This window comes from Oncorhynchus tshawytscha, linkage group LG01, assembly GCF_018296145.1.
Source record: "Oncorhynchus tshawytscha isolate Ot180627B linkage group LG01, Otsh_v2.0, whole genome shotgun sequence".
In the NCBI taxonomy this organism is placed as follows: Eukaryota; Metazoa; Chordata; class Actinopteri; order Salmoniformes; family Salmonidae; genus Oncorhynchus; species Oncorhynchus tshawytscha.
This window is the reverse complement of record NC_056429.1, coordinates 32421011-32436523: the sequence shown is the minus strand read 5'-3', so window position 1 is coordinate 32436523 and position 15513 is coordinate 32421011. Positions and strand designations below refer to the sequence as shown.

General features: G+C 44.2%; 1 protein-coding gene across 3 annotated transcripts; it reads right to left on the bottom strand.

Annotated features, from left to right (window-relative positions):
- Positions 1-737: 737 nt before the first annotated feature.
- LOC112249538 (regulator of G-protein signaling 21) lies at positions 738-4555 on the bottom strand. Of its 3 annotated transcripts, none has more exons than XM_042320571.1 (5): positions 4392-4555; positions 3660-3726; positions 3463-3554; positions 2565-2728; positions 738-2397 (listed from the first exon to the last, which is right to left on the bottom strand). In XM_042320571.1, the coding sequence occupies exons 2-5, from the start codon at positions 3668-3670 to the stop codon at positions 2221-2223; spliced, it is 444 nt and encodes a 147-aa protein (XP_042176505.1). In that variant the 5' UTR covers positions 3671-3726; positions 4392-4555; the 3' UTR covers positions 738-2220. The 3 variants fall into 3 exon arrangements, with proteins under 3 accessions (XP_042176505.1, XP_024275118.1, XP_024275113.1); XM_024419350.2 differs by having other exon boundaries at positions 2565-2731; positions 3463-3533; positions 4392-4554; XM_024419345.2 differs by having other exon boundaries at positions 2565-2731; positions 4392-4553.
- Positions 4556-15513: the final 10958 nt, after the last annotated feature.

Sequence of the window (15513 nt, the reverse complement as noted above, 5' to 3'; positions counted from 1 at the left end):
GATACAGAACGCAGTGTTATTGTATTTTCTTTAGGCCCAAACAATGCCCTGTCCTATTATTGTGTTTATATGGCTTTGAGAATCGTTGTATTGGTTCAGGCACATTTGTATTGTCATCCCAGGAAAAGGAGACAGAGGAACAGATTATTTGAATGTAATAGTATGTTTGGTAGAGGCAGACACCTAAATCCCTGCTGTAGCCCTGCCTGGCGGAGTATCATGTTGATTTAATGCTGCGTTACAGGTCTCATCTCAGATTCATCACCCTACTGTCTTATTAACACTGTCTTCAAGTTTCATATCCCAAATGTCAGATGCTGTCTTGGTTGGAGAACTTTCCAGTCCTCTGTAGTGAGACAGAAACACACACACACACACACACACACACACACACACACACACACACACACACACACACACACACACACACACACACACACACACACACACACACACACACACACACACACACACACACACACACACACACACACACACACACACACACACACAGACAGACACACACACTTTCTCACAAACTCAGACAGACAGTAACAAATTGGTCACATTGTTAAACCTCCTGCCTTTTGGCAGAAACATCAGCATCAAATTCTCCCAATGTGTTCCTGGAAAGGCAACACTATTCCACATACTAATCCTAACTCTACTTACTTTCATCCATCTGTAAAACAGAAATCCACATCCCATCCCAGAGCTAATAATTACAGTACATCTGATTCAGACAGCATTGTGGAGACAGGGCTTTAATGTCTTATGACCAATTGGAAAGATGTCCATGTGCACATACAGCTGGAACAGTGATTAGATTTGTTGATATGAATGGAAAAGTATACTAAAAACTGCCACAGCTTTTGGAGAGAGGAAGATGTCAGGGGGCCATATAGGAAGACATAGTGACAGTAATAAGACTACAGTCCAGGACTTAACAGACTGTGTTAAGTCTCAGTATTCCTTGCTGTTTCCTCTCAGCATGATACAGCCTCCTGCAGAGAGTGATGTATACCAGCAACACATGCAGTAGATTTGGCCAGAAACACAATTAAAGTCCCATTTGTGTGTGGGTGCATGCATGCATGTGTAACTCACTGAGAGAACATTGATGTGTTACTCAAGTGAGCATGATATTGTATCCCAGAGCAGGTTTGTACATGCTACACTTGCATGTATCCACGTTTACTAGTGGAAGACACCAGGTGTGTATCCTTGCAGGGGGTCTGTGTGCAAAAAGGGGAATGTCATGGGTGTTATAGTGTGGTGCTTCTACAGTACATAGACTCCTGCTGGGGACTGGGGAGAGACTATACACCTGGACTGGTGTTAGACATAGCACTATATTAGATTAATGTAGACAACATGAAATCACGTTGTGCAATGTGTGAAAACAGAAGGGAGAAGCAGAGGGGGAGAAAGAGAGAGAGAGATGTTTCAAACGATGGCCCATTGGCCTGGTGGCCTAGGGAGCAGAATGTTTGGGGTTGGTCTGGTTATGAGAGATAAAGAGGAACAACATGAGGGTACGACTGAGAGACAGAGACTACGACCTCAGTTGATGCTGCACTGATTGTGTTGGCTGATTGTGTTGGCCTTTTGAATTGCAATTACACATGCACACACACACAAATGCACACACACACACACACACACACACACACACACACACACACACACACACAATTGCATTGGTTGGCCTGTTGAATTCCTGTCATAGACAGAAACACAGAAATGAACAAATCAACATAAATGTTGTCTTGTACATTAATTGCAAGTCTGACATATCCTAATTTACATAGACAGCGGGAAAATACCATAAATAATTACAGCTCATGTGCAAAGTAACAATCAATGGATAACCAATGGATAATACTAACCTTGTAAAAAATAATACAAGTTATAAAACATACATAATACGTTACACTGTAAATAAAGTCTTTATAGTATAAAATGTTTAATCATATCTATAATTGTAGCATTTTCACAAGGATAGATTATCCCGCCTTACAATAATAGAACACGATTGGGAGCCACTAAGCTAGATGATGAATTATCATTAGAGAGAGCCCTGTGTTTTGTGCTCCAGCCCAAAGTTAAACCACGCTGAACTAACACGGACAGGTAGTTAGAGAAGAGAGAGTTGAATCACTGTCAGCCCACAGCCTGATGGTTGTAGACAGATATTATTCTTCACCTGGTCCTGGAACCTCAGCTGGCGTCTGATGGTTCTAAAAGAGCCTGATAGATTTCAGATTTCAGGAATCTGGGATAACTGTCCTTTTTCATCAGCTTGTATATCACTCTCTGGGCCTTGTCGAAGCAGCTCAGGGTCGGCTGAGACATGCTGTTTGTAATCTCCTGCCTGGTCTCACAGTCGATGTTTATCTGGAATTGAGTAATGAATGAAACATTGTCTTTGTGAAACCATTATGTTGGACAGAGAAAGGGGGAAATAGAGAGACAGACAGAGACAGTTATAGGGAGAAAGAGTTAAGAAAGAAAGAAGATAAAGTTGCACCGAAAGAGATGTTCCATCTGATGTCTATATGCACCTGTCTGGGGGCGTCGACCTGTACAAACTCTGTGTAGATTCTTTTCGCTGCTTCAGCCATCTCAGTGTTGGAGGTGATGGTCTTGTATTCCTCACAGACCAGCCAGAACAAGATGTTCTCCTCGCTGTACTCTGTCTTCAGGAACTCTCTGAAGGCCAGCTGCCCTGCTACACAGTAGAGACAGAAAAAAGGAGAATGGTGTGAAATTAGAATTACAGACCGAATCACACTCACATTCACACAGGCAGGCACACACATGTGAGCATGGCCACTGCCCATGACCTGCAGGTTTAGAGAGAGAGTAGGCTGGCCCATGAAGTTGTCAAACTGGTTTAGTTTGAGTGAGTCCCTAAATGACAGAGACTTATTAAAGGAATATGTTTGCTCAAGCACAACAACAGATGTTCTGGGTTTCCATTTTTAAATGGTCCTCTACTGTTATTTTGCAACCTCCAATGCTGTTACAGTAAATTAATATACAACAGAATAAGGGTGTTAAATGTACAATGCCAAAAAAACATGACATTTGTTTTAGATGTGAGTGAGTCATTATTTCAGATGTCATATGGGAATAGTTGTCCTTTGTGTCCTGTAACCTACTGTAGCCTTCTCAAAATGCTTAGCTTACTTAAAGATCCGTGCAGCTGTGCCAATTGTTATTCGTCTTTTGGGAACACAAACATACATTACGCACACTAATTGCATTACATAAATCACAGCTGGAGAACTGACTTAAATCGACACAAGACAAAATATGTACAATGGCAGCCAACTTGTCCCCCCTATTCCAAGACTTCAGACTTATACTGGCACCACTTCTCTGCACTTGCTTTGGTAGGACTGTATCAACAGTATCAGTGGAGAAAGACAGAGAGTAAAGAAGAGTACATTGTCTTACTTTTACACTCCAGAAGTTTTTTGAGGGACTGTCGCCATGACACAACTTCATCGTTCGGGGGCTTGGGGGCCCTACAGAAACAACAAAAAAGCCTAGAGACTCTTAATTGTTTGTTGTTGATGATGAATGTGATATTGGTGATGATGATGATGATGTTCCAATGGTTTACATTTAAACAGAACATGATGTTGACTTACTTCCTGTCCATGCCCCTGTGCCTGATATTCGACCTAACATGAGAAATGGAGGATGGAAACAGCTGATCTAAAATGAGAGATAGACAGAGATATGAGAGATAGAGAGAGAGAGAGAGAGAGAGAGAGAGAAGGAGAGAGAGAGAAAGACGGGAGGAGAGAGTGACACAGAAAGAGACACAGACAGAGAGACAGAGAGAGAGGCAACAAAGCACAGGAAGCCTGTCTAGTCAAAGATGTTTTTGTGCCAAAAAATGCAGAAGCAGAACAGCAACTGGACAGTATCGCTATGAATTATGGGACAGAAAAAGAAAACCTCTAAACTTCAGCTTACAGAATCTGCTGATGTTTCAGAAGACACTGATAATCTATTATGATTATTGATTCATTAATATATCTCAAGTATTACTTCAAAATGAGTAACCAACAATTTGCTACGGAAGTAAGGAGCATTCCCCATGTCAAAATAGTTTAAAACAAGCAATAATCTGTCATGTTTGACCATTTATCAGTGATCAATGTTCTGTATCAGACTCACGATATATGAACTACTAATCACTTACAATGAAGCATAATTCCTTTGTGCTTAGAAATGCAAACAAATGCAGCAAAACAATTTAGGTCGGCCAGTTGATGTTCAGTACAGAATTAAAGGAATGTGAAAGGAACGGTCCCAACCCAAGGTTTTCTCTATTTCTCTATTCAGGAAAAGAAAAGTATAAAGCTCATACTTACAATGTATATATATATAGTTATCCAAAATCCCTTCAAAATCCCCGAAAATGAGTTTGTACTCCTGAAAAATTAGCACTGGTCGATATGCTCAACAACTGATTTTTTTCCTACTTCTAGTTGGACTTCCCTATTCTATTCCCCCGTTTGCTATTCCCCTCTGGCTAAAACACACAAGTATCCACATGTTGGGCTGGGAGGAGGATTGGCAGATGGGAGGGTTAAGAGGTGATTCAGAGATTTTACTGTGCATTTTGGAATTCCCAGGGTGGGAATCAAGGAAGCTTGAAAAATCAGAGAGAGATGTTCGACTCAGTTCAACGATAAACCATTTGCCCATCACTCTCCCATGAAGACAGGCAGCAGAGGAGGGGGTAAGAAGGAGGAAGAAAGGAAGGAGTGAGGGAGACAGGGACACACACACACACACCGTCGTCCCCCAGTTACGAGGGCTATGAAAATGACTGATGACAGAACAACTGGCAGTGTAGTGAGCAAGGGGGACAAGCGACAGCTTTGGGGACAGACGCAGCAGAGTGTCTCTACCTGTCCATCCCTCCCGGCAGATTTGTGAGCCCTCGATGAGATGCTGTGGGAGAATGAGAACAGGTGCTATAAAAACACGGCTTCTGTGGCTGCTGCAGCTGGAAACCTGACAACACAAACAAAACCTGTCAGATATGAGCCTGTGTTTCATGTTGCACAGGCTAACATTATCAATCCTTCTCAGGAGCCTCTGTGCCATGTGCCACAATGTATGCAGGCATTTCTACAGCCCAGCACTTACACACCTGACTCAACTAACCGTGGACAGTGTTTGAGACCATGTATTAGGTGGATGGTGTTGAATCAGGTATGTTACAAAAGCCTTTACACACATGCTGGCCTCCATGGTCATGATTGGCCACGCTCCTTCTATGTGGTTTCCCCCAGCCTTTCACTTGGTCTGTGTCCAGGAGCAGACATAAAACCCATCTTAGCCCTTTTCCTATTTGTCATGTATTTGTCATGCATTAATTCCCTCTGAACTATGGCCATGGCTTTGCTGTGTACAAGGGCAGGTGAAGGCCAGTTTATCCATTGGGCTCAGTGCCTCTGCCAAGCTGAATGAAACAGCCATTCATCTTCCAGCCAACCTCCCTCTATTCATCCATTCACAAGGTGAGAACACTCAGTCCTGTTGAGGCTTGTGATGAAATTGTTTCTTTGCCTTTATTTTTTGACCTTCATCCCACCAGGTTATGTATTTGAGAGGGCATTACTCCTATGCAACAATGACCAGGGGAAAGGTTGCAGTGGAAGGAGAGCAGAGATGTTGAGTAAAGGGGAAGGTCTGCACTGGAGATGAGAGGTGGTCCAGCTGGGAATTATTCTGATACATGAGTGATAAATGAGGCCTGTAAAATATACAACATCTACGCTCTTGAAGCAGACGTCTTCAGTAGATAATGATTTTTTTTTTTACAACACTGCGTCAAGTTATTCAAGATTTCTTAATGAGCTACAAAGATTTCACAAGTGTAAATGACACCTTAGGTAAACATTGTGTAAACTTCTAGATATTTGTAGAGGCAATATAGACTCCCTGAAGACGTTTGGATTAGCTCAACTCCTGATTTGAATAACCACCACTACTCTCCATGTGTACTGAATCAAACCTGTGGAGGACTTATTTATTTAAGAAGAAGAAAATAACATTCCACTGATTTTCAATAAAATCTCTCTATTCACTCAAATCCATTCTCTAGTGGGAGAAAATGAGAGATAGAGAAAGATGGAAAAGCAGAGAGAAACAGAAAGAGATGGAGAGAGTGGATACGAGATTTTAATATTGTTATTATTTCTTAAAGGTCCAATGCAGACGATTTTATCTCAATATCAAATCATTTCTGGGTAACAATGAAATACCTTACTGTGATTGTTTTCAATTAAAATTAGCAATTTCTCAAACAATAACTTTGCTAGGACTGTCTGGGAGTAATCTGAGTGGGGAGGGGAACTAGCTGTTATTGGTAGAGAGGTTTGGAACTCTCCTTCTTATTGGTTGATTAAATAATTGATGTCACCAGGCAGGCCTAAACTGCATCCCATCAAAACAGGTAGAAAGTTCATGCGGTCTTTTCAAACAGCTCTTACACTAATGCGCATTATCACAATTTCACAGTATTATTCCAACCTCATAGTGTGGAAATATATATAAAACACTGGAAAAAATTGGACTGCACTGGGACTTTAATTATCTTTTGTTATGACAGGAGAAACAGGACTGGGACATCCATTTTTAATGAATGTGATTTGCATTTTCACATGGACTCATGGTGATTACCACCCCATACTGATTGGAGACTTGATTAGCCAGCAGCCTTCCTCTTCTCCCTCCTCTGTTCTGTTCTGGTTGCTCTGTGGCAACACTACTCCCTAATTACATAGCATTTGACCACCAGGCGTACTGGAAAAAATCCCTGTTCACTTCCAATGTAACAATAACAATTTGATTTCCTTCCAAATCCTCTTTCTTTTTCTCTCTCCCTCTCGCTCTCTCTCAAAATGTAATTAAATGCAACCCTTGTCCAGCTACCACCCATGGCACACCTTCAGAGGCCTGGCCAAGTCCCAGCTGCTGCGTTTCCATTGCATCTGTAAGCAACAGGACGACTTCCAGGATGCGGTCAACACCTTGCTCGCGGCAGCGGGTCTTCCTGCAGTCGGCCAGGTGCTCGTTCCCCGTAGTGCGGTGGCGGCGGGGATCTCTGCAATATGAAGAACTCCGACCTCCGGGATCTCCTGGTGCAGAGCTATCTGAGGCTTCTTAATGAGCGGCTAGCGGGAGGTGCCGGGGGAGCACTTCTGCCAGCTGCTCAACGTCCTCTACGCCTCGACGAGGGCCATGCTTCCAATCCGCTTCCCGTCACCATGGTCCTCCACACGAAACTGCGTGTACGGCATCCACTGCTGTCTGTCAGGCGTGACGTACATAGGGGAGATGGGCGACGCGATGCAGATGAGGATGGCTCAGCTCCTGTACAACATCGCCATGCAGAGGCACACCTATATGCCGCTGGTGGGGCACTTCTTGAGGCAGCACGACCCTTCCTTCCTGTCGATGATGGGGCTGGCGCACAATCGGGGGTCCCAGGCACGGAGGTGCAAGCGGCAGCGTGTTTGGATTTCCAGACTCAGGACTGGATTGCCGAGAGGGCTCAACTCCAGGGCCTGACTCGCTCAATCGCTCGCCCTCCATCCTTCTCTCCCTTTCTCACACACAAATACAGTGGCGGGCTGGCTGGTTGAAAACTAGCTGGCTGGCAAAGGGGCTGTTTCAACCACACCCCTAGTCTCCCTCGGTGTGCTTAGGCCGAACAAATCCCTCAAAGAAGGCCAACATGGTGATGCAGAGGAACATAGCCGCGGGACGTTTCAAGGAGCTCGGGTTATGGTTGCGGCGAGGTTGCGCCAGCCACAGTGCACACAGACACATTAAAACACAGACGGACACACAGACACATGGGCAGACAGACACACTCACCCACCCACAGCGATGTGCCTCGCTCGTTCTCCGAGCAGGCAGGGGGCGCAACAAGCAATTCAAGGTGCGGCTCTCCATTGGATCATTCTGGGGGGTGTATAAATCTGGACTGGATGGATGTAGAGGCTGAATAGTCCACGCGTGGGCACTTGTTCTCCGGTACGTTGGCGGCCTGGCTGAGTTCCTTTCTCCACTGTTTCAAACATTACCATAGCGGAGGATGCATCTAACAGTTGATGCTCTACATAAAGCTCTCTCTCTCTCTCTTTCTTTCTCGCTCTCTCTCTCTCTCTTTGCCCCACAAACACAATCATACATACACTCTATGCATTTTTTTCATTTGGTGTACAGTATAGTATTTGATTGTATGCATTGCCAAATCCACAGCTGACATCCTATAACCAACATATTATCAGCCACTGTGGGGAGCTCGGTCTCTATTAGGCTTCTCTCCCTATCCTTGTCTCTCTCTCTCTCTCTCTCCCCCTCTCCTCCTCCTCTGACAGTGGGTCTGGCCAAGCACAGAGTTGCTGTGGCCGCTATTGCTCATGTTAAAAGCTCAGCTACCACTGCTCCATGGCCTAAGTGTTTGGCTCTGTGTCTCAGTGGCAGGACACACCTATTGGTTAGGGCTATGTTTAATGTTGTTGGATGTACTCATTGTGTTCAACCACAAGTAATTTCCTTATTGTTTCCCTTATTGGCACTTCCGATGGAGAGCAGCAATGTAAATACTTAGAAAGTTATAACCTTTTCTCTTTCTGGGTTTATATTTTATGTGTTTTTTTTGTCTGTCTGGGTTACTGCTGCTGTCTGGCTGTAGGTATGTAATATCTGTCAGTCTCAGTGGGTCTGTGTTTATCCTCAATAACATCAGTCTGTCTGCAGGCTCACCCCACAATAACGCTTACATTCACAGCGGCTGTACAATATCCATATTCAACACAGTCTTTGCTGTTTATGTATTTGTTCTCCTTAATCTCATTTAATCATTTCCGCTTTGTCTCTGTGGTACTGTGCTGTTTGTTGCTACTTGGATCCCTGCCAAACTTTTAATTTGTTAACCATTTAATCAAAACTCTGCATTTAACATATTTACCAAAGTCTTCGTTTTTTCCTTGTTCAACTTTTTTTGTTCAACTTTTTCACGCCAGACACTTTATCTGGACATGGTTCTACCGGAGTTCCACCAGACGAGAAAATGAATTGGAAACATTAACGCTATGCTACACTATAAACTATCACCTTATAGTGAGGATAGGTGAGTTGCCAGCCCAGCTTCAGACGCAATCGTTAGTACAATTTAAGTGTAGGAAAGGATGAAACAGCGTCTTTGCCACCAGTAAGTACAGATAGTAGTATAAATCCCCCTGCACAGTCTCCGCAGCCTGACTACTTTCTTAAGGCTTCTGGATAAAATACTGTAGGTATGCTCAACCGATGTCGCTCATTCAGCCGACAGAAACTTTCAACCGGTTCTCCCAATTAAGCAACGAATCGGAGACCGAGCCGACTCCATTACCCACAATACTAGACTTAAAAATAATCCCCAGCAATCATACATTGTTTACCAGGGGTCAGGGCTACCGACATAATCAGCAGATGGTGCTGGCTGAGACTTAAACTGGCAAGTGTAGATGGTATAGGAATAATGTTATCCACGTCAGTACCAACGATGTTAGGATGAAACAGTCAGAGGTCACCAAGTGCAACATATATTGAGTGTGTAACTTAGCTAGAAAGATGTGTTGTCATCGAGTAATTGTCCCTGGCCCCTTTTCAGTTAGGGGGAGTGATGAGCTCTATTGCAGAGTCTACCAACTCAATCGCTGGTTGAAAACTGTTTTCTGACCCTCCCAAAAGGTAGAATTTGTAGATAACTGGCCCTCTTTCTGGGACTCGCCCACAAACAGAACCAAGCCTGATGTGCTGAGGAGTGACTGACTCCATCCAAGCTGGAGGGGTGCTCTCATCTTACCTATCAACATAGACAGGGCTCTAACTCCTCTAGCTCCACAATGATATAGGGTGCAGGCCAGGCAACAGGTTGTTAGTCACTAGCACAGTCAGTGTAGTCAGCTCAGCTTTCCCCATTGAGACCATGTCTGTGCCTCGATCTAGGTTGAACAAAACTAAACATGGCAATGTTCGCCTTAGCAATCTCACTGGAATAAAGACCTCCTCCATTCCTGTCATTATTGAAAGAGATTGTGATAATACTGTACCTCACATCTCAAAATAGGACTACTTAATGTTAGATCACTCACTTCCAAGGTAATCATAGTCAATTAACTAAGCACTAATCATAACCTTGATGTGATTGGCCTGACTGAAACATTGCTAAAGATTCATGAATTTACTGTGTTAAATGAGACCTCTCCTTCTTGTTACACTAGTGATTATATCCCCCGCGCATACCACAAATGTGGAGGTGTTGCTGACATTTATAAGAGCAAATTTCAATAATTTATTTGAAAAAAGACTGCGTTTTTGTCTTTTGAGCTTCTAATCATGAAATGTTTGCAGCCTACTCAATCACTTTTTATAGCTACTGTTTACAGGTCTCCTGGGCCGAATACAGTGTTTCTCTCGGAGTTCCCTGAATTTTTATCGGATCATGTTGTCATGGCAGATAATATTCTACTTTTTGGTGACTTCAATATTCACATGGAAAAGTCCACAGACCCACTCCAAAAGGGTTTCGGAGCCATCATCGACTCAGTGTGTTTTGTCCAACATGTCTCCGGACCTACGCGTTGCTAAGGGCATACCTTGGATCTAGTTTTGTCCCATGGAATAAATATTGTGGAGCTAAATGTTTTTCCTCAAAATCTTGGACTTTCGGACCACCATCTTATTATGTTGGCAATCGCAACAAATAATCTGCTCAGACCCAAACCAAGAATTATCAAAAGCCGTGCTATAAATTCTCGGACAACTTAAATATTCCTCGATGCCCTTCCAGACTTCCTCCACCTACCCAAGGAATTCGGAGTACAAAAATCACTACGTAACTGAGGATCTAAATATAACCTTGTGTAATACCTTAGATGCAGTCGCACCCCTAAAAACAAAAAACTTTTGTCACAAGAAATTAGCTCCTTGGTATACAGAAAATCCACTACCCGAGCCCTGAAACAAGCTTCCTGAAAATTGGAATGGAAATGGTGCTTCACCAAACTGGAAGTCTTCCGAATAGCTTGAAAAGACAGCCCTTGCAATATCAAAGAGCCCTCACTGATGCTCGATCAGCCTACTTTTCCAACCTAATTGAGGAGATTAAGAACAATCCAAAATGTATTTTTGATACTGTCACAAAGCTAACTAAAAAGCAGCATTCCCCAAGAGAAGATGGCCTTTACTTCAGCAGTGATGAATTCATGAACTTCTTCGATGAGAAGATCATGATCATTATAATCATTAGAAAGAAAATTACAGACTCCTCTTTGAATCTGACTATTTCTCCAAAGCTCAGGGTCCTGAATCTGCACAGAATTGCCAGGAACTAGGATCAATGGAGACACTCGGGTGTTTTAATCCTGTATATATCGACACATTCATGAAAATAGTCATGGCCTCTAAACCTTCCAGCTGCCTACTGGACCCTATTCCAACTAAACTACTGAAAGAGCTGCTTCCTGTGCTTGGCCCTCCTATGTTGAACATAATAAATGGCTCCCTATCCTCCGGATGTTTACCACACTCACAAAAAATGGCAGTAATAAAGCCTCTCCTGAAAAAAACAAACCTTCATCCAGAAAATGTATTGAATCTCCCATTCCTCTACTTTTTGGTGATGAAGTAAAACATTTTCGAAAAAGCTGTTGTGTAGCAATTCACTGCCTTCGTGAAGACAAATAATGCGTACGAAACGCTTCAGTCTGGTTTTAGACCCTTTCATAGTACTGAGACTACACTCGTGAAGGTGGTAAATTAACTATTATTGGCGTCATACCAAGGCTCTGCATCTGTCCTCACGCTCCTAGACCTTAGTGCCGCTTTTAACACCATCGATCACCACATTCTTTTGGAGATATTTGAAACCCTAATTGTCTACACAGACAAGTTCTCGCCTGGTTTAGGTCTTATCTGTCGGAAAGATATCAGTTTGTCTCTGTAGATTTGTCCTCTGACAAATTAATTGTACGTTTCAGTGTTTCTCAATGTTCCGTTTAAGGACCACTATTGTTTTTACTGTATATTCTACCTCTTGGTGATGTCATTAGGAAAAACAATGTCAACTTTTACTGCTATGCGGACGAAATACAGCTGTACATTTCGATTAAACATGGTGAAGCCCCAAAATAAATGTGACACCCAGAATGCCTGTGCTTCAAGACAACCAAAAATGTGATCATATTACTCCAGTGCCAGCCTCTCTACACTGGCTCCCTGTTAAGGCTAGAGCTGATTTCAAAGTTTTACTGCTAACCTACAAAGAATTACATGGATTTGCTCCTACCTATCTCTTCGATTTGGTCCTGCCATACATACTTACACGTATGCTACGGTCACAAGATGCAGGCCACCTTATTGTGCCAAGTATTTCTAAGCAAAGAGCTGGAGGCAGGGCTCCATTTTTATGGAATGGTCTGCCTATCCATGTCGAGACAGAGTCTGCGTCTCTCACCTTTAACCTTTTCACAAGTACCAACATACAGGTGTGATCATTCTACAGTGGTCCTTGCAGTGTAAGCTCAAACCGGTGTGATTAGAGAGCTTACTTACTCGATTGACACAACAGTCAACATTTGAGCTAGCCACACTGTTTTTCCACAGAAACATTTGCACATACACAGTGCTTACAAAGTGGTGTCCTGAATGTGACCAGTTTATTTTTGGATGCAATGTTCAGACATTCACAGAAGTAGCAACAGCATACAATCATCCAAACCAGAAAATGTTGGCTACATTAGTCTTAGCGCTGACTGAGGAAAGATTGCGCTTCGCGTTCCTAGGAAACTATGCAGTTTTTTGTTTTTTTACGTGTTATTTCTTACACTAGTACCCCAGGTCATCTTAGGTTTCATTACATACAGCCGAGAAGAACTACTGAATATAAGATCAGCGTCAACTCACCATCAGTACGACCAAGAATATGTTTTTCGCGATGCGGATCCTGTGTTCTGCCTTACAAACAGTGTAACCGAGTGGATCACATGCAGCGACCAAAAAAAAAAAAACGACTCAGAAAAAGAGGGAAACGAAGCGGTCTTCTGGTCAGACTCCGGAGACGGGCACATCGTGCACCACTCCCTAGCATTCTTCTTGCCAATGTCCAGTCTCTTGACAACAAGGTTGATGAAATCCGAGCAAGGGTAGCATTCCAGAGGGACATCAGAGACTGTAACGTTCTCTGCTTCACGGAAACATGGCTAACTGGAGAGACGCAATCCGAAGCGGTGCAGCCAGCGGGTTTCTCCACGCATCGCGCCGACAGAAACAAACATCTTTCTGGTAAGAAGACGGGCGGGGGCGTATGCCTTATGGCCAACGTGACATGGTGTGATGAAAGAAACATTCAGGAACTCAAATCCTTCTGTTCACCTGATTTAGAATTCCTCACAATCAAATGTAGACCGCATTATCTACCAAGAGAATTCTCTTTAATTATAATCACAGCCGTATATATATCCCCCCAAGCAGACACATTGATGGCTCTGAACGAACTTTATTTAACTCTCTGCAAACTGGAAATGATTTATCCGGAGGCTGCATTCATTGTAGCTGGGGATTTTAACAAGGCTAATCTGAAAACAAGACTCCCTAAATTTTATCAGCATATCGATTGCGCAACCAGGGGTGGAAAGACCCTGGATCATTGTTACTCTAACTTCCGCGACGCATATAAGGCCCTGCCCCGCCCCCCTTTCGGAAAAGCTGACCACGACTCCATTTTGTTGATCCCTGCCTACAGACAGAAACTAAAACAAGAGGCTCCCACGTTGAGGTCTGTCCAACGCTGGTCCGACCAAGCTGACTCCACACTCCAAGACTGCTTCCATCACGTGGACTGGGAGATGTTTCGTATTGCGTCAGACAACAACATTGACGAATACGCTGATACGGTGTGCGAGTTCATTAGAACGTGCGTTGAAGATGTCGTTCCCATAGCAATGATTAAAACATTCCCTAACCAGAAACCGTGGATTGATGGCAGCATTCGTGTGAAACTGAAGGCACGAACCACTGCTTTTAATCAGGGCAAGGTGTCTGGTAACATGACTGAATACAAACAGTGCAGCTATTCCCTCCGCAAGGCTATCAAACAAGCTAAGCGCCAGTACAGAGACAAAGTAGAATCTCAATTCAACGGCTCAGACACAAGAGGCATGTGGCAGGGTCTACAGTCAATCACGGACTACAGGAAGAAACCCAGCCCAGTCACGGACCAGGATGTCTTGCTCCCAGGCAGACTAAATAACTTTTTGCCCGCTTTGAGGACAATACAGAGCCACTGACACGGCCTGCAACGGAAACATGCGGTCTCTCCTTCACTGCAGCCGAAGTGAGTAAGACATTTAAACGTGTTAACCCTCGCAAGGCTGCAGGCCCAGACGGCATCCCCAGCCGCGCCCTCAGAGCATGCGCAGACCAGCTGGCCGGTGTGTTTACGGACATATTCAATCAATCCCTATACCAGTCTGCTGTTCCCACATGCTTCAAGAGGGCCACCATTGTTCCTGTTCCCAAGAAAGCTAAGGTAACTGAGCTAAACGACTACCGCCCCGTAGCACTCACATCCGTCATCATGAAGTGCTTTGAGAGACTAGTCAAGGACCACATCACCTCCACCCTACCTGACACCCTTGACCCACTCCAATTTGCTTACCGCCCAAATAGGTCCACAGACGATGCAATCTCAACCACACTGCACACTGCCCTAACCCATCCGGACAAGAGGAATACCTATGTGAGAATGCTGTTCATCGACTACAGCTCGGCATTCAACACCATAGTACCCTCCAAGCTCGTCATCAAGCTCGAGACCCTGGGTCTCGACCCCGCCCTGTGCAACTGGGTACTGGACTTCCTGACGGGCCGCCCCCAGGTGGTGAGGGTAGGCAACAACATCTCCTCCCCGCTGATCCTCAACACTGGGGCCCCACAAGGGTGCGTTCTGAGCCCTCTCCTGTACTCCCTGTTCACCCACGACTGCGTGGCCACGCACGCCTCCAACTCAATCATCAAGTTTGCGGACGACACAACAGTGGTAGGCTTGATTACCAACAACGACGAGACGGCCTACAGGGAGGAGGTGAGGGCCCTCGGAGTGTGGTGTCAGGAAAATAACCTCACACTCAATGTCAACAAAACTAAGGAGACGATTGTGGACTTCAGGAAACAGCAGAGGGAACACCCCCCCATCCACATCGATGGAACAGTAGTGGAGAGGGTAGCAAGTTTTAAGTTCCTCAGCATACACATCACAGACAAACTGAATTGGTCCACTCACACAGACAGCATCGTGAGGAAGGCGCAGCAGCGCCTCTTCAACCTCAGGAGGCTGAAGAAATTCGGCTTGTCACCAAAAGCACTCACAAACTTCTACAGATGCACAATCGAGAGCATCCTGGCGGGCTGTATCACCGCCTGGTA

Bases quoted from the DNA above. Each gene is read 5' to 3' on its own strand.
- LOC112249538 (XM_024419345.2), bottom strand. The intron at 2,732-3,462 runs GTAAGACAATGT...TCTACTGTGTAG, and splicing joins AAAACTTCTGGAGTGTAAAA to CAGGGCAGCTGGCCTTCAGA. The intron at 2,398-2,564 runs GTGCATATAGAC...ACTCAATTCCAG, and splicing joins AGGTCGACGCCCCCAGACAG to ATAAACATCGACTGTGAGAC.